The 19,357-nt window shown below is 38.5% G+C and overlaps 1 protein-coding gene across 3 annotated transcripts in view; it reads right to left on the reverse strand.

Annotated features, from left to right (window-relative positions):
- Positions 1-19,357, reverse strand: part of sh2b3 (SH2B adaptor protein 3) — a 42,825-nt gene that overhangs the window by 12,332 nt on the left and 11,136 nt on the right. The window contains exon 2 of one of the 3 annotated variants that reach the window (XM_004072291.5): positions 13,269-14,447. The exons of 1 other annotated variant lie outside the window; for it this stretch is intronic. In XM_004072291.5, coding sequence (XP_004072339.2) covers positions 13,269-14,417 — 1,149 coding nt within the window. In that variant the 5' untranslated portion in view covers positions 14,418-14,447. The remainder of the gene's footprint in view (positions 1-13,268; positions 14,448-19,357) is intronic. One more of the 3 variants, XM_020705786.3, reaches the window with a different exon arrangement.

A 19,357-nucleotide genomic window follows, 5' to 3' on the forward strand; every position in this document is an offset into this window, starting at 1 on the left:
CAAGCCAAAATATGAGGAAGTTAAAGCAGCACGTACAGATTCACAGAACTGGAAGAGGTTCCTTGTAAAGAGTCCGATGCTGCACAAAAAGAGCAGATGAAAACTTGACAAAGCAGAAAAAATTGGAGCAAAGCGAAACATTGCAAAACTCAGTGTTTTTATGTACAATAACAGAGAGCAGAATAGGTGCATGCAATGCAAAAACCAAAATCTTTTTATTGTCCAAAAATCCACAACATTTTAGAAGACGAACAAAATTTGGGTTTCTGATAGAAGTTAAATGCTTAAACATAAACAAAAGAAGTATTTTCAAAGTTTCTATTTACCCGCACAGGCTTTTTTAGAACTATATGGCTGTCAAATCACAGATGTTAAATTGAAATACTTCATAAAGTAAGCGGAAGCCGCTCTGCCCTGCATGAGTTTGAACTTACACACTGCAATCTAGAGCGGATGGAATAGGCTGCAGCTCTGTTTCAAGTGTCGGTGTGTGTGCCTCACAGAAGTCACTGCCTCCTAGGAGGGTAGAGTGGTACAACAGAGGCGTTACAAAAGACTATTTTATTCTGAAGTTGTACTGGGAACTCAAATTAAGTAGTGATAAAAGGGGAAACATAAAAGGCTTTGTGAATGTGAATTGCTGTTTTCATGCTTTTGAGTTCAATGTTTTGCCTGATTGTTGAAAACATTTAACACAATTTAAAGACCCACTCGTGGTGGCTGTGACACAGCCTTAAATAAAATTCATGCAGATAAATAGCCTGAGTATTTCTTCATTCAAATCACTGTGAATCAAGAGCAGACTAAAAAATGTCAATTGAAAAAAAGCTTATTTGTGACATAAAATATGATGGTCAGGCCACAAGCCCCCTGCTCTCCTCCAGTCTGATTCAAATATTCAAGATTCAAAGCGGTTTATTGTCATACAATGAGATGCTTACTTTGCTGTCTGCTCTAAATGCTGAAAGGTTAAAGGTTAAATAAAATAAAATAAAAATTAAGGTAGGATATATACAGGATATCTAAAATAAATTCACACATAACATAAACTATAACTATGCATGTGTAAATGACTACACCTATATACAAATCAGTTGTTGTGCAAATTTGACTGGGGATAACTGTGCAAATATTGCATCAAATGTAGACAATTGGATCCGTATGTACGTCTTAGTTTTCCTAATCCAAGCTGGCATCTTGCTGAAAACTGTACAGCTGAATAGCTTCAATATTGCTCACCTCTTTTGATGCACTGGTAATGCTAGTTTGGGGGTGTAAGGGGCTGTAAGCTAGTGGGAGAGGGTGTAACTAGAGAGCTCTAAACAATGGGAAGGGGGCGGGGTTCCTCTAGTCTACGCCCACAACTCTGAGGTGAATTACTAATGAACTCTTGCTGCTTTGCAGGAAATGTGTACTAGAAAACTACACTTTTTGTTATTTTTTTTTGGCATAATCATGATTTAAAGATCACCAGGAACAATTTTACAATGGATCAAAAGATGATTTAAATGGGTCTTTAAACTTTGTTGCAGTTTAGTCAGCCAACAAATCTACTTATTTCTTTTTTTTACATTTCTTCCTGTATTAAGTTCAGTACTTGTGATGTCATAAATACTTAGGTTGTGATAAGCCAAACAAGCCAGAGGGGTGTTACAGTCACACACAGCCACCCACATCTGTGACACATAACAATTTCCTGTGTGTTGTTATGTAGGGAGCTTCGCTGGCATGAAAACACATGAAAGAAGTGTTTTTCACTGTGAGGGACAGTATATTTCAAGCTTCCTAAAGGACACTTACACGAGGAGAGTTTTTTTATTCATGTTTGTTGTTTCACAGAAGACTTCTTTCTGAGCAAAGCTTAGCAAAACAATATAATTACCACAAAGTTTAGCTTAAAGTGAGCAGCTTTCCAAATCTAACTGTTCTAAAATTGACACCACAGCCATCAGTAAACGTGATGTGTATTTGTCATCCCACACATGCAGTTGCCAAAGCAATATACATTGAAGAGATCCCTAAAACCAGGCTGTAAAGATGTTTACTTTAGTGTTAAACTTGGCTTGTTAACAAGGAAGTCGATGAGAAATTGCTCCCTCCTGCAGCTCACTTCTAGTGATCTTTAATGAAACCGCAACGTTTGGTTCCTCCTGGATTGGATTAAGTTTGGGAATGGAAGGTGGGGGGCCTGGTCAACATATGGAGCGTTAGCAGAGATATTTGAACAGATAAAGTTTGTTTTGGGGGATGTGTCTGTCTCATTTATTACTGACCTTTAGTAGTCCTGACTAGAAGGTAATGGGAATCTATTCTGAAGTTCTCCAAAGCAAACCTTTTTCTGAAGTCTGACAAAAATTAAGATTATTTGAGGAAACCTTCCATGTCTTTACATACCCACTCCTCATTCGGTAGATAAACATCAGCTGTAGCACAGCAAACTGTTGCTGTCATTGTTTAATTTGCAACACGAGTGGGATGGCTCCTTTCGTGCAAACATGTTTGCACATTCACAAACTGCCATGTCACCTTTCTCCACCTTTTGTGCATGCATGTGTGTGTTGTGTGTATGGTGATTTAGTGGCCTTGCACGCATCTGAGCTGCGTAAGTGACATGTTTAATATAAAATGACGGCCAGCTGTTAGCACACTAATCTGAACCCACTGGAGAAAAACAGACTCAAGAATTTACTGCAGCAAAGGAAAAGTAAACACTAGAAGGGCCAACAAGCCTGTCTACAAGAGAGTAAATGCACAGTCCAGTACTGTTCCTCACTAACTGCAAGTTAGTTTCAAAGAGCGAGGTTATATCAGAGGGAAGACATTGGAGAATCATTATACAGAGAAATATAAATAGCAAAATCTCCAATTTTGGCTGAAAAAACACCAACACTGTACTAAAAATCATCAAAGACATTCAGCAGTTGTGCATAGAAGTTGGAAGTTTCATACGCAGGAAAAATGTTCCCACTCCTGTTAGTTTAAAGGTGATTAGCAATTCTAAGTTTGTTTTTTTCAGAGACAAACACAGAACAAGTGTGTAGAGCTGGGATGCTCATTTCGTTGATCTGATCATCCATGTGGGTCGACCGCGGCCCATTAAATATAAATAACCAAAAATATACATTTTTAAAAATCCGTCAGCCAATCATCATCCTCACCGAGAAGTACGTGACTTGGTTAACATAATAAAATGCCTCATCTGTTACTACAAATATAACTTTATTGCTCCTTACAAAGATATGTGTAAATGTGTGTATTCTTACTGTGTGGTTTTTGAATTATTAGTACACAAACATAGTATTTTAGACTCAAAAATACTATATTTTTGGAGCTCCTCGTCTCGAAATTAGCATGCATGGCAACAAACTGTAGGCACCCCTGGTGTTCTAAGCAAATAGATGATATAGTTTCAAGAATACTATAAATCAAATGGATGTATATATGCATAAAAAAGAAAGAAAAACAGACAACTGTGAAACTGTAGCTTAATAAAATATGAAAATAAAATACTAAATATGAAACCCTTAGCAGTGCAGCATTTACCAAACATTCAGTCATTATAGCATAAAACTCCTTGAAAAGCACCCACTGACAGCAGTCGTCTCTACTGAAGTCATAGCGGAGTGATGGTTTGTAACGCAATGTCTGCAGGTACGGCACATGTAGGTAAACAGGTGTGACAGTGTATTGGTATGTGTGAGTACTGATGACTAAGAATCAAAGAGGTCAAATAAAACTTTTCAATAACTGTTGCATTGCTTTGGGGGCTTTCCGTATGCTATTCAGCAAGGTCGTGCACTGGCACTGTGGTTACATGCTGCACACAGACTCGCGCGCACACACAGAATACAGGCCGGCAACGCAGTTGCGTCAGAGATAAAAATGCAATTGCAATGCATTGCATTAACAATCAAATACTAGGAATCATAAAATTTAAAAAAATGTAGTTTGCTGAAGGCCAACACACAAGATGTACGAAACTGTTGTCAAACGCAGGATGGAAACCTGTTTAACAGAAGAAAACACTAAACTACAAAGAGACACAGCAAGAGATCTGACAAACATCTTGACCACATGACTCTAACCGCTTTACTTCCTTTAGATGTTTCTCTAGATTTTTGTCACTCTGAAGCACTCATGAGCAAACGCATGCATCTACAAAAAGTGAGATGACTTCACCTTGTTTGACAAAGTTTTCTGTTCCATCAGGCTTGATGCAAAAAGAGAGAAACACATGAAAGGGCAATAAACTAAATTTTTTTTGAAGTATTCTTTGTTGCATTGTTGTTCACCTTCAATTCTTTTTATGTTTTTTTTAAATATATATTGTCACAGATTATGTCAATTAGAGCAGCGGTCCCCAACCTTTATTGTGCCACGGAAACGTTTGATGTCTGGCAAAATTCTCACAAACCGGTATGTTAAATGTGGCGGACATGCGCTGCAGCAACGCTGCAATAAAGGCAGAGACACGTGATAAGACATACACTGCACTTTTAATTTGACACGCTAAACATTGTACATCGTACAGGTGTCAACATCCTCTCCCCTTCCCACACTCATGGTGCTAAAAAGAAGTAAACACAACAGGAAGAAACAACTAAGGGTGAAACAACATAACTGCCAGATGAAAGGACCCGTAGGCAATAAGAAACACCCGTGCTCAACCCTATTTTGACTAAAGCAGGCAAAGGGGATTGATTTAATTCCCTGTTGTTGGTCTGCGGAACTCCGACAGCAGACCAAACGGGCACGTGAGCGGCACTACAGTACAACAAAATAATATGACTTGCATAAAAACTGTGGTATTTTCTAAACATAACAATAAACACGAATTATGACATGAGCAACGTCCTCTCTGCCCGCAACACTCCCTGGTCGCTATCATTATAACATTTAAACATGCCTTCAAAATAAGTGCATGGAAAATCCAACTCACCACAATGCTGAACGGTTGGAGGGAATCTCCCGTTGGGATAAATCCGTATTTAAAGTAGGACTCCTGATGCTGTCTATTAAATGTAGCTTTCTTTTTTTGGAAGTTGAAAGCTCCTCTTCTGTCTCCTGTCTGGGCCTTTTCACTTGGCAAAGAAACTTTCCAAAGACGTTTGTTTTATTCATTTTGCTAGTTCCTGGGTTTTATTTTAGCGGTAACCTATCACGTGACCAACACGAGCGAATTAGCCTGCGTCAAGAGTAACATAGACGGATGGAACAGATTATCGGGCAATTTTTCAATATAAAACATCTTTCAGATTCTGAAATAAATAAAACGGAAGTCATGCAAGTTATTTTATTTTTCCTGTGCGGCCCGGTACCAAATGACCCACGGACCGGTAGCGGGGGCACATGGAGCGACCGGGGGTTGGGGACCACTGAATTAAAGTACTGCAGGTTTTTAGGACACCTTTCTCTATGAAGCAAGGGATCAAGGCTACGTGAACCAGATCCTAAATATTCATCACACTCTTATTTTTGTGATTAATCACACCACAGTTTTAAACATACACATTCAACTTTTTTTTTGTATCTGTTGACCACTTAGTTTTAACTAAAACACCATGGCTCTGAGGAAGGCAAGTAAATCTTTGCACCTAAACCCTTGAGGCAAGTTGGTACATGTCAACACAATGACTGAGATGGCCTCAATCTGTAAATCTGAGTTTATTTCACAGTTTAGGCTTTTCAATGAAGCCTGGCTCATAAACTACAGGTTACAGTGGGAGCTTTGAGACATGACATGAAGGATGTGATAACAAAAAAAAAAAGTCAGGGATGTTGTTTGGTCTGCTCTCCAGAAAAGATTCAACATGAGCAAAGGCGAGCAAAGGCGAGCTGAGGCAAGTTCCACAACAGTCAGCTATCAAGCGATTTAACAATAGCTAATTATATGAGAACAGCTTCAGTTCTTTGAAGCTGTTAAAGTGAATGCGTTCTTTAGAAAAACTAAGAGTTTAAAATCAGAAGACTTCCCATATGATTCACAATAAATAGAAAAATCATTACAAGGCTGTTTGGCTTCAATCCCTCCTCCCATCTTTCATGAAGGTCTTAACTTAAACTGACTGAAAGCATTATTTGTCCTAACATCATAATAATATGGACATTTTGAAAGTGGGATAAATTGCTTAAAACATTTTGAGACAAAAAGTACGAATATTTCTCCAATAAGTCAAACTTGTGGCTGAAATCCACCAGCTTTCAAATAAGCCACAAAACTCAAAAAAAAGAGAGAAAGATTTCAGAAAGAAAAGCCGCAGACCTTTTACACGTCTGTCAATATGACACATGAGCCGTCAGCAGGAGGCTTTTTTATTTTAACATTTCACAGGTGGAAAGGTTAACTACAATTAGGATATCACGTTATATAGGGTGTCACACTCTTTGAAAAAAGAAAAAAAAAGCGTAATTTTTAGACCTAAAAACCCATGAAGTTTTAAAACTAAATGTTTACATTTCTGTGGGCTTCACACAACATTGTGGAACACAATTTGGTGGGCTAGCTGAGGCCGTATGAACAAAATTAAATAAATAAAAGCAGAACTTTTGTGGTCAAAACAATCTTTTTAAGGAGTCTGGATCAATCAGCCGCTGAGGGCAAACATAAGAGTCTTTTCTTTTGCTCTGATTGCAACAAAAAGAGTTGTAATTTGATATTTCAAATCATGTACAAACAAGAACACGCATTTAGTGAATATGCTGCGAAAGAATGCGCAAGCACCCACACACTGTACATGACTCAATCACTTCAAGGCGTCATTTCTAGGTTTCAGGAACGTTTATCCCTAAAAAGAGAAGATTCAACACTGCGGTGAGATTTAAAGATGACTGTGATACAAAATGAAACTCAATAAACTCTGCATATTTGGAATGCTGCTGTGTGTGGCTTTAGAATACACATGCCCAAGGGAGAACAATCAGAATTTTTTATGTACAAAGAAAGGCATTTTGATCTCACTCCGATCTAATCAAAGTTTGAGTAAAGTTCTTTCATTTTCTCTTCACGTCATTTTACCTAATAATTGATAAAAAATGCAGGTTTGTTAAAGAAAAAAGATTTCTGTATTTGTGGCATTTTTCTGATGAACTTACAGTACAGACCAAAAGTTTGGACACATCTTTTCATTCAAAGAGTTTTCTTTATTTTCATGACTATGAAAATTGTAGAGTCACACTGAAGGCATCAAAACTATGAATTAACACATGGGGAATAATATACATAACAAAAAAGTGTGAAACAACTGAAAATATATCATATTCCAGATTTTTCATAGTAGCCACCTTTTGCTTTGATTACTGCTTTGCACACTCTTGGCATTCTCTTGATGAGCTTCAACCTGAAATATTCTTCCAACAGTCTTGAAGATGCTTAGCACTTGTTGGCCCTTTTGCCTTCACTCTGCAGTCCAGCTCACCCCAAACCATCTCAATTGGGTTCAGGTCCGGTGACTGTGGAGGCCAGGTCATCTGGCTCAGCATCCCATCACTCTCCTTCTTGGTCAAATAGCCCTTACACAGCCTGGAGTGGTTTCCTAGCAGATATTCTACCATGAAGGCCTGATTCACACAGTCTCCTTTTAACAGTTGTAGAGATGTGTCTGCTGATAGAACTCTGTGTGCCATTGACCTGCTCTCTAATCTGAGCTGCTGTTAACCTGCCATTTCTGAGGCTGGTGACTCGGATGAACTTATCCTCAGCAGCAGAGGTGACTCTTGGTCTTCCTTTCCTGGGGCGGTCCGCATGAGAGCCAGTTTCTTTGTAGTGCTTGATGGTTTTCGTGACTTCACTTGAGGTTTCACCCAGAAACCCTTAAAGTCTGAACACAGGACTAGCAGAAAAAGTAAATTATCAGCAAAGATGAATGTGTTTATTATAGTTACAATCACGCACCATATACAGAACTTTCCAAAAAAAAAAAGAAAAAAACTTAAAAAAAAAAAAAGTGCGGTGATGCGGTTATCATCACACCCCTATGACTGACCTTCGTTCCTTAAAGTAATGATGGCCACTCGTTTTTTTCTGTACTTAGCTGCTTTTTTTGCCATAATACAAATTCTAACAGTCTATTCAATAGGAATATCAGCTGTGTGTCTACCTGACTTCTGCACAACCCCATTTATGAGGCAAGAAATCCCACTTATTAAACCTAACAGGGCACACCCGTGAAGTGCAAAACATTTCAGGTGACTATCTCTTGAAGCTCATCATGAGAATGCCAAGATGTGCAAAGCAGTAATCAAATCAAGAGGTGGCTACTTTGAAGAACCAAGAATATTAAATATTTTCCGTTGTTTCACACTTTTTTGTTATGTATATAATTCCACATGTGTCAATTCATAGTTAGTGTAAAGCTACAATTTTTATAGACATGGAAATAAAGAAAACTCTTTGGAAGAGAAGCTGTGTCCAAACTTTTGGTCTGTACTGTATATAAACAAAATTGTATTTTAAAATTGTATTTGAGTACTTTTTTTGTTCAAATCACTGTGAATCAGGAGCAGGCAAAAAAAATTCAATTAAAAAAAGAAGACAGAAAATATGCTGGTTCCCTGCTCTGCTCCATTCTGGTGCATCTCCTTGCAGAGAAATTGATCCATGTAGGTCTTTGTTTTTCTTGGGCGAGCTGGCATTTGGCTCAGATATGGCTAAATAGCTCCAATATTGCTCACCATTTTTGTTCCACTGATAATGTTAGCTTGGGGGTGTGAGGGCTGTAAGCTAGTGGGAGAGTGTAAACTGAGATCTCTCAGTAATAGGGAGGGGAAAGGGGGTGGGTTGATGTTCAGAGGTGAATTTCTAATGAACTACTGCCGCTCTGCAGACACTAAAAAACGGCATAATCGTAACTGAAAGACAGCTGGGAACGCTTCTAAAACAGACCAAAAGATGATCGGAGGGGGACTTGACTTTAAACGGTCCCAAAATAAATGTAAATGTAACCCCGCAAGCCCAGGTGAAAATGCTTTGATTTTTTTTTTGCCTATGTTAACACATCTGGTGCGTTTAGACTTGTGGACTTCCTGGTGTGCCTTATTTTTCTGAACTTTTGTACTGTCAGTCTTGCTAATAATCTAAGCTGCTTCATCTCGCTCAGCTGAAGGAGCTCCATGTTTTTGGAGCTTTAGTTGCGGCATGCAGTGAGAACCGAATTGATGCTGCATGTTGCCATATAAGAGAGAACAGATGGACACAGAGGTTTAACTGTTGGAAAAGTATTTTCCACTGATGTTGCAAATGCATCTTACTGTCAGAGAAAGGGAGCCCGCACAAGACAGAAAAAACAAGAGAACACAACCTTTTTTCATATAATCTTGAATGGGTTTTAAATAACTTTGATTAAGACTTTGTTGATTTAACTAAATAGAACCTTTGTAAGAACTCTCATTATAAACTGCTGTTTTCTGCCTAAAGTGTAGAAACTTCAAATTTAAGTTTTATTAAAAGTACTTTTAGTTAGTAAACCTGCCTTTTCCATCTTGCACTAGTGTTTGAGGCTGAGCGAAGGATGAACCAAACTTATTTTTTGTCAACGTGCAAAAAGTGTGAAACGCAAAAGCAAGACCACAAACAAAAAGCAAAGAGCTTTAAAGGGACTCCAAGAGGAAGATGACACACCACTCAGATGCATGCACACACAGGCATGAAACAAAACCATGTGGGAAAGATTAGGACTGGGAGAGCTGGAACAAACACGAGCACATGCGAACACCCAAACACCCACACACACGCAGCTGAAATACAATGAAAAGGCTATGATTAAGATGAAGGCTCTGGGATGTCTTCAGAGGCATGTCAGACTTTTACAGCCTGTCGGAAGTCACCCTAAAAGACAGAGTTGCACACTTTTCCAGGCAATAAGATAAGTTTGTCTATAAAAAGATGAGTACTGGACACCAGAGGAAATAAAACGTGAAAGAAAGAGCTTTTGATGTTCCTCTGAAGCTGCTAAATTAACTTCACAAAACAGCAGGAATAATGTGTGTCAGCTGGTCCACATCAAAGCTTATATGAAAAACCAAAATAAGAATGACAAGAGCAGGTAGAAGTCTCGGACAGGTTTAAAGGGAACGGTGCAGACTTCTGATGTGTTGAGCTGACAAGACAGGATTCACTTCTGCAATGAGCCAACAGTCACGATAGCTCGTCATTTTAAGGTTACACTCAAAAGGTCAGCATATAGAAATAAAACTCCACAAAATTATAATGTTAAATGATTATATGGAAAAAGTAAGGCTTTAAGAAAAGGGTTACGTAAAAAAAAGTCAAATACCAGAACAAATTTCAATGCTAAAACATTAATAAACACTATTAAGAATTTAGACTTTATAATGAATTTATTTGGAAATCAATACAGTGGACAGCATGACCATAATCATCTTTATGTTAAAATGTTAAATACTGAAATATGTGATGATCCAACATTTGAGATGTGAAGCTGTTCACATGTTCAGATTACACAGAAGTGAAACCTCCCCTGCAGTGGCCCATGGTTACCAATTGCAGAATAAAACCTGCACATGACAAGATTTTTCCTTAAAAAAATAGCATCTTTCACAGAGGTGACCATGTGAGTGTGTTGCTACAAAACCTTTAATTAAATTAAGAGTCACAAGGATTTCAAAAATAGTAAATGATAATGCATGGTGCTTAATAGCTTGTATTGCGTTTCTAACACATACACTCAGGAACTTGCAGCTGCGCCCTGACTGCATCTTTCTCACGCAAAAGCATTATCAGTTTCCATGCAGCTTGCTCCTTTGTACTAAATGAGTTCACTGATATTAAACTTCTATTTCCCACACATGCAGACAAACCCAATAATATTTATAAATAGAAAGCGCACAGTGCAGCACTGCACATCCATTCTTATTTTAAGATACGTTTAGATTGCACACATATGTTAATTCACTGACACACATAAACTACATGAATTAAAACTATTTTTAGATTAATCCCAAGAAAAAGTACAACTGTTATATAAACTACAGTGTATGAATATCTTCTTTTAGGGTGTGAACGCTTTTTTTATGTGTATGCTTAAACATAAGCATGCAGCTCTAGCACTTTCCTTCCTTTTAAGGCCATTCCCAGGAGCCTTTGCATGTGTCCAAGGAAGATTAAGCACACACACACCAATGAGAGAAACCATTGGCCAACCAATGAGGTTGGCTAACAAAAGCACCACAGTATATATATATACAGGTGTATCTATGTGAGTTATGTTGCAGATGTCTGAGGAATTTATGAGACTGAAATAAAAATGTAAAAAAGCAATACAACTGTTTTTATAGGACTCTTTATGTGTTTACTAGATTTTAGCAATTCCTGCTGGTTTAAAGGCCAGATAACATTTGTTCAAAATTGTTATTGTGAAAATGCTATTTGGCCTAAAATTGTTTATCTTCTTTTTTTTTTTTTTTTTTTTTTTGGAGTGGATGTTCTAATTAAGAAGTAAATGTAGAGATGTGCAGCCTGGCTAAAGAAAACCCCAAACAAACAGGAAATTGTGTGGGAGGTATATCTAGACACCAAACTGTAAAAGAAGGCATGAATGCAACTGATTCTGTGATGCATCATAGTAGAAAGATGTTAAACCGGAAGAACACAAAATATATCAATTTTCAAAACATGCATTTTACATAACCAGTACTAACAAAATGAAAAAGAAAAAACTACATTGTACTCAAGCATTCCCAACCCGAGTTAAGAAGCCAATGATCTGAACATTTCTTCAGGGAAATCAGTGTATAAATCACTGAATCTCAACACTGCAACAAAGCAGCCATAACATTTGGATTTGTTTCTAATAAACTGCTTTTATGCATTAAACTGAACCAATAAGGTCTCAGAATGCTCATGAACTGCTGTTTTTAAATTAAAATCCTGCATGACAAGTAAACCACCTGAATAACCAGCAGTTTTAAGTGGACCCGAATGTCACAAAGCTTTTGTCTCGTTTTGTTATGCAGCACTCTGCACCTATACAGCCCGACAAAATACCATTTATGTCGTTACCATACAGAATAAAGAGGATTTAAAAAGAAAGTTGGGGAACCCCCCCCCCCCCCCCCCCCCATCAATTTAGCTGCTACAAAAAAAAGGTGGCGGCAACTTCAAGCTTTTATGCTTGTGTTCACTTGAATTCAGAGTTTGTAGCAATGTTTGGCAAACTGACAAAATCCTTCAAAGGCTTCTGTGGGCTGCCAGTCTCAGTGACACCAACAGATCTGCAGACTTATCTCACACAGATATGAAACACAAGAAGAGGAACCTGCCAGATGTTAAATGGCTCAGTGAAGTGCACAGTTCTGAGAAGTAAAAGAGCCTTTTGAGAACTGCAGATACCCAACCCCAAGAACACCCCTGTGAAACCAAGCTACACCTAAACTGAGAGGAGAATCGACACAAAAAATGATCACCTCAAAGAAGGAACAAAAACACCTCAGTCACACAAAAGAAAGATACTTTGGAGTTTTTTTTTAAAATATCATGCTTGCCATGCTGAAACCTTCTAAACAAAATCTACTTTTTTTTCCAACCAAAGCCTAAAAATATCATGCTGTTGGGTAAAAAACTGTTTTTAGAGATATTCCCATTTGAGATGTTTTCAAAAAGAGAAAATCACAGTGTCAGTTATGTGACTTTCTCCAACAAAAAAATTATGAGAATAACTTCCAATCTGACATTTCTGCTAATCTGCAAAGTCAATGCTTATATTCAGTTTTACTTTGATTTTCCCAGACACTACTATCACACATTACAAACATTTTACACCCTTGAGATTAGCGACAACTTCTGCAAACCTAGAAAACGCAACTTTTAACACCATTGAGAGAATTTTTAAGAAAATATGCTTAACCTATTGCTTTGCTACTGTGACTTAATGAATTAAATTGAGGACCAAGTCAAGGCCATGTGAACAACGGAAATCTCCAGAAATACAAGTCTTTTTAAATATTTTAGAAAAGGAATTGCAATCAAAATGATATGGCTGCATGTAGGACTAGGGTCTGTTTCCTATGGGGCTAATGAGCTTCTATGTAGCCCAGATAAAATACAGGGTTGTGTCAGGGAAGGGCATCAGGCATAAAACTCTCTGCCAAACCACCTTTACCAATCAAGAAAAGCTGATTTACTGCAGCAAAAAGGTGAAAACAACAAGAAGTGCAAATAAAATCCCACATCTTAAAAGAGTAACAGTATAAAAACAAAATCACCAATGCCTGTTTATAATTGTTATACAGTGTATGTAAAGACATGCTTTTACCTTTGGAGGATCATAGAGCTCCAACTGATATCTCTCGCCTCCTCTTACGCCTCCACTTGGAGAGTCCCTGATCCTCCTGACCAGCAGGCGGCACCGTTGCCAGTGGGGCTGAGAGTCTGAGATAGTGTCATCCACCACCAAGTACTTGAGCTGGCCCTCCTTACAGCAGCCCCTTACTTCTGACCTCCTTTGCCTCATGCTCCTGCTGCGTAACCAGCTCAATCCATCGAGGAACTGACAGAACACTCCGGCCCGTTGTGAGTTGGCTTGGGGTGTGACCTCAAAGTTCTGGCAGGAGGACGAGAGGGAAGAGGTGGATGAAGATGACACTCCCTCGGTAGCGGAGGAAATTCCACTAACTCTGTCACCAAGGATTGTGGGATTGTTGTTGTTGTTGGGGTTGCTAGGAGACAGGTCCTGAGAAGAGCGGGGGCTGAGAATTGGTCTTTTCTTAAAAAAATGTCTTACAGTCTGCTGGATTTGGGTGAAAGAGAAATGAGTGACGTTGGCACGTCCTGGGCTTGATGCCAATGAGTCAGAGGAGTAATGCTCAGACACCTGATGCCTATCAGTAGTGGAGATCTCTTCGTTGCTATGGCTACGGATCAGCGGTGTTGTGCTACTGATACTTCGTGATCCGGTGAAGGTGCTTCCTGCAGCACATCTCAACGGCTGTTCCTGCTCCCGACTCCACACCACTGACTCCACTTTTGGTGTGAGTGATAGCAGAGCCGTTCCTCCACTTGGGCGGCCTGCCTCTCGATAGTCCTGTGTTTCAGGTGAATTTGTGATACGAAATCGGCTGATCACGGTGTGTGATGGAAGAGCTGAGCCCAGAGAAGATGTGGAAGCAGCACTGCCCAAAATGGCAGAGCATTGTGTATTCGGGCTAAATGGAAGGCTATCCTTGTCAACTTCGCAGCAGAAGTGTTGCTGAAAAAGGTCGCTGAACTGCTTGGAAAAAGCTTCTGGTGGGACCACGTCATGTTGCGGACGTTCTCTAGCAAAACTCCGGTAATGTCCGGCCAGTTGCCGGGCCGTGGCAAAGGCATGTAGCTCGCAGAACTCCCTCCAGCCTCTCGGGGGCGCTGCTACACTTGGACCTTCCGCTAAAGTGGTGTTGACTGGATGGATAGTGTTACCATTCATTGCAGTAACCAAATTGGATGAGAGTCACTTCTGAAAAAACAAAAGAAAGAAACCAGGATAAATGAGTTTCTGAGAGTAGTTCTTTTTTGATAATAATAAAAAAAAGACACTAAAGCAAAAAAATAAACGACATGAAGAACAAATATCATACTGCTTTAAGGTCAATAAAATCTTGGTGTTGTGCAAAACCAAGATTTATGAAGCTAGAGAACTGTACAGATCGAGCTAGTTCTACGTTTAAAGAATTCAATCACTGAGACATAATAGTCAAAAGTTGAACTTTGATTAATTCAAAGTGTTCAAGTCCCACTCCAATCATCTTTTGATCTATTGTAAAATCGTTTCCTGTGACCTTTTAATTATGATTACCCTGTTTTAAACCTAAAATCAAAAAGCCTCTGTCATTTTCTAGGTCATAGTTTCTGCAGAGCAGCAGTAGTTTGTCCCAAACTTGCCTCTGAGTTGTGGGTGTGAGTGTTAATGCAGAGTGCCAACCTTTGCTGAGAGCTCTCCGTTTACACTCTCCCATTAGCTTACAGCCCCTCACACACTACCAACACAGCATTACCGGTGAAACAAAAATGGTGAGCAATACTGGAGATATTCCGTCGTACAGTTGTGAACCAGATTTCAGCTCGGACGAGGAAAACAGAGACGCATATGGATCTATTTGTCTACCAGTGGCCGCATCAGAGGCTCGTCTGCCCTTCATATTTTCTACATAACAAATACGATCTTTTTTAAATGGAATGTTTTCATCTGCTCCTGATTCACAACGATTTGAACAAAGAAATACGCAGAAATGCAATTTTTAACTTAATTTTCTCAATATGTGTACCCCATCATCAGAAAAATGTCAGAACATGTTAAAAACACAATTTTCTTCAGAGTGGGTCTTGAAATATCAGTTATAAATAACTCACTGCTGACAGAAAACAATAGGAAGTCAATGCATTCTAGATAATCTCCATGGATAAGAAAGTAGGATAAGAAAGTCAACATCTAACTCAAAAGAAAATATTTAGGAGACATTTTGGGGATTAAATCAAGCTAAAAACAAAGATTTTAAAGTAAGAAAATCGATTTAAAAATAAAAACAAAAGATTGTATTTGACTTTTTTCTTTAATTATTGCTCCAAATTAGGTTGGAAATGTTGACATGAATGTTAAAATTGTGATAGTAAGCTATAACAATTTTAACATTCATGTCAACATTTCCAACCTAATTTTCCTCTTTTTTTTGTATATTCAAGCATTGGCATTATAATGATGTTTTAAGGGGGTTTTGAAGTTAAGCTGAGGTTAGTTAAACCACAATATCAGACAGACCGAGTGAATGATGCACTAAAGAAACGATGGTTACCAAATTCTTCAATCAGACATATTTCATGCCTAGTCTGGTGTGCTTGTGACATCATTCTTAAACATACTACTTAATCTACTGAATGAAAACTACATTGTTATTTTCCAGCTTATCAAGTGTCCTTCTTAGTGCAGGACACTTTTATCTTAAGCTGAAAACCTTGTTGTTGGCTTTAAAATAATGGTAAAACTCATTTAAAACAAAACTAAATAAAATTCAGAGCTTGATAACTTTTATTTGAGTCAGCAGAATTAACTGAATATTTTAAAAGTGGTATTGGACCAAGGAAAGACCTGCTAAGGAGTTTCAACACAAGTACACAAAAGTCCAGTTTTCTGATGCAAGTCTGACATGTAGGTCATGTTGTCTGATTTGATTTAAATGTCAGCTTTTTATGTTACCAAACCAGTTCATATTAATCACTTTTCAAATTCATGTTAAATCATACTAAAGTTAGTCAAATTGTTCAAAATCTTGCTGTGTAAAATACGAAGCAGTTAACACAAACAGTTTTTTTTAAAGTTCCACTCCAATCATTATATGAGCTATTTTAGAAGTGTTCTCTATGCTCTTTTAATTATGATTATGCTATTTTTAGCTGAAATTTAAGAACGTGTCGTTTTCTAGGACAAAGTTTCTACAGAGTGGCATTAGTTTATTAGAAATTTGCCTTTAAAGTATGGGTAGGACTGTTGGAGCTGAGTAAGCCTGCTCTGACTTCCCATCATTCCTTTGTTTAGACTCTCTCAATTTTTTATAGCTCCTCACACCCCCAACCCAACATTAACAGAGAAAGAAAAATGGTGAGCAATGCTGGAGCAACCCAGCCATATAGGTTAAAGCCACATGCCGGCTCAGAAAAGGAAAACAAAGATGTGCATGGAGCTTTTTCTTGTGGCCCGCCCTCTGCATCAGCAAACCACTGCAACTGGCTTTTTCAAATGGCAAATCTGCTCCTGATTCACAACTATTTGAATAAAGACATACTCAGAAACACAATTATAAGCTTAATTTCCTTCATATATGTCCTCCTTCATGAGAAAAATGCTGAAAAGAACATATTAAAAGCACCAAAAACACTATTTTAATTAGACTAGGTCTGTAAAAACTTGATAAAAAAAATTTCAAACATTTTTTTTCTGAATACTCCTATTAATTCTAACACATAATTACTAAATGTCTTAAACTAGCTCTTGTCTACTAAGCGAGTGAACTACTGAAGTATAAGCAAAGATTGATTGTTGTTGATGCTCTTTATGGGCTGTAAGTACATACCATCTTCATCCATTGCAGCAGAAAGGTCTATTCTAAATGCAGGAAATTAAAATGTGCGTGCATACGGGTGTGTGTGCATCAGTAGGGAGGGGGGAGTGTAAGACTGTGGTCCAACAGTTCACAGTAAATACCAAAAATGGGGGGGGGGGGGGGGGGGGGCGTTGTGGTCTTGCCAAACAGGGACCTTATATGATTTCCTATCTAATAGATAGCTCAGACTTTTCTATGATCTGAGCTATAATGCATAGGGGAAAAAAGTTCCACTTGGGATCGACTCTTGCAACAAGGCTGAGTTTTCATCTGGAAGACCATCACACACGCAGGAAACACGTACATCAGAAAAGCCGTGAAAGTTGGCTTCACTAAATGTTGCGTCACCACAGTTCCTGCATGTGTCCTATCACAACAACTAATTCTCTTCCTGTGCTTTTCAGAGCATGCTCAGTGCACGCACCTTGTGTCCCCCCTTCCCCAGATGGCCCCCCCTAGAAGCTCTTTCTATCTGGCTGGCCAGCACAGCCATGACTCAGCACTGACTGACTTCAGAACATGCACATACGCGCACATACAGACGCGCTTCCTCCTGCCAGATCCCTCTGGGGGTTTGGTCATCTCTGTTCCCAGGGTTCTTTTCAGCATCCAACATCTTCCTCGTCTGCTGTGAAGATCTCCAGATGTACGTGGATTCACCCTTCCTTCTCTTTCACCTCGATTGACGGCCAAAGGGAAACACAAGAGCCCTAAAACTATGTTGTTTCTTCTTTCTCTACTCTTGTCTAGGAACTCTACTACCCTGAACTCTACACTGAACTTTTGTTACAATATTATTGTTTCACTATTATGGGAGTGAAACAATAATATTATACCTATTATAAACTATTGTTTCACTGCTTTTAGTTGGTGATGACATAGGAAAGCCTAAATCGGCTGTGCTGAAAATGGAGAATACTTCTGCGCTGAACAGAGCCAACACTCGTGTCTCTCCATTTCCTTCTCCTAGCTCATTTCTTTCTCCCTTCTCTTTATCTCCAGTGCCAACATTCTCTTAGAAGCATTTACCCTGCACACTGATTGCTTTCTTTGCTTATTTCGTCCACCCTAATGAAATTAAACATCACTGACTAACAACTATTTTCATAAGTCAAATGACAAAACACTCCTCAAAAAGGGCAAAGAAAAAAAAAACAGTCAAATGTTAAAAACTATATGTTTTGGATATATTCCATATTTTGGCACACACAAAAGAACAGAGTTAAAAAATGTACTTGTAGACTTCTGTGTTTGTTCTTATGACTTATTTGTTAAGCATAACAATCAGAAAGCACTACTTTAGTTGCATGTTACAGTGCTAAAGACTTTCTAAAATGAAAAAAAAAATTGTTTGAATTTAACTTACTGCATACGTTAAACACCAAATCCATAAACTCATACATTTTTCTTCTATTGTGAACTGTTCTACCTAAATCATGAAGAAATAAAGTGCTATCTGTGAATTTCAAGGGAATTTATATTGTGGGTTTAAATAACCTTATGGTAAACGTCATCACATTTAGCCTGTTTGTAGCAGAATCCAAATTTAACCTTAGGGAATGCTGTGGTATGCTATTCCCACCAAATGCCGAGACACAGAAATGGGACAGCTTGCAGAACGAGAGCAGCATGCTGGCTAAAGCCTACTGGGAGCAGAGCCAAATGTAGTTTCATTGTAACCACCACTGCCAACCCACACGTCACTGTTAAGAAAAAAAGTATTACATTAGAAAAAAAAAAGAGGAAGAGAGAGGGGATGGATTTTAGAACAAACCAATAAATTAAAATCTACAGACTAGGTCTTACATAACTCTTAGATACTTATCACACCAACTGGTAGAAGCCCAACTGCAGGGTGGTCCTATTTATATCTCCAAAGCCCAGTATCAGCTCTCACACACCAGCATGTGCTCCCTGTTGTCCCTAATTGGGAAATCTTGTTTGGTGCACTGGGCAAACACGCACCAGCATGTGGTCTTTAAGCTTTCAGGTCATGCATCCACAGCAGACAGCAACTGTCAAACGGCGTGATGAGTCTCATGCAAAGTTGATTTAGGCTCTTGGTGTGTCTAAGGTTAACTGCAGATGAGTTTTTTGATCAAAAGCTCTTGCCTGCAGACAATTATCAGCATTCACAGTTTTTATATTTTTATTTCAAAATCCAAGAATATAAACATATTTTTTGGTTTTAGTATCATTATAAAAGCACAACTAAGAGCAAACTAACAAGACTGTGTTGACACAAAGCAGTTTTGGTTTATTGCCAACACCA

Source organism: Oryzias latipes, chromosome 9, assembly GCF_053564925.1.
Source record: "Oryzias latipes strain Hd-rR chromosome 9, Olatipes_Hd-rR_3.1".
In the NCBI taxonomy this organism is placed as follows: Eukaryota; Metazoa; Chordata; class Actinopteri; order Beloniformes; family Adrianichthyidae; genus Oryzias; species Oryzias latipes.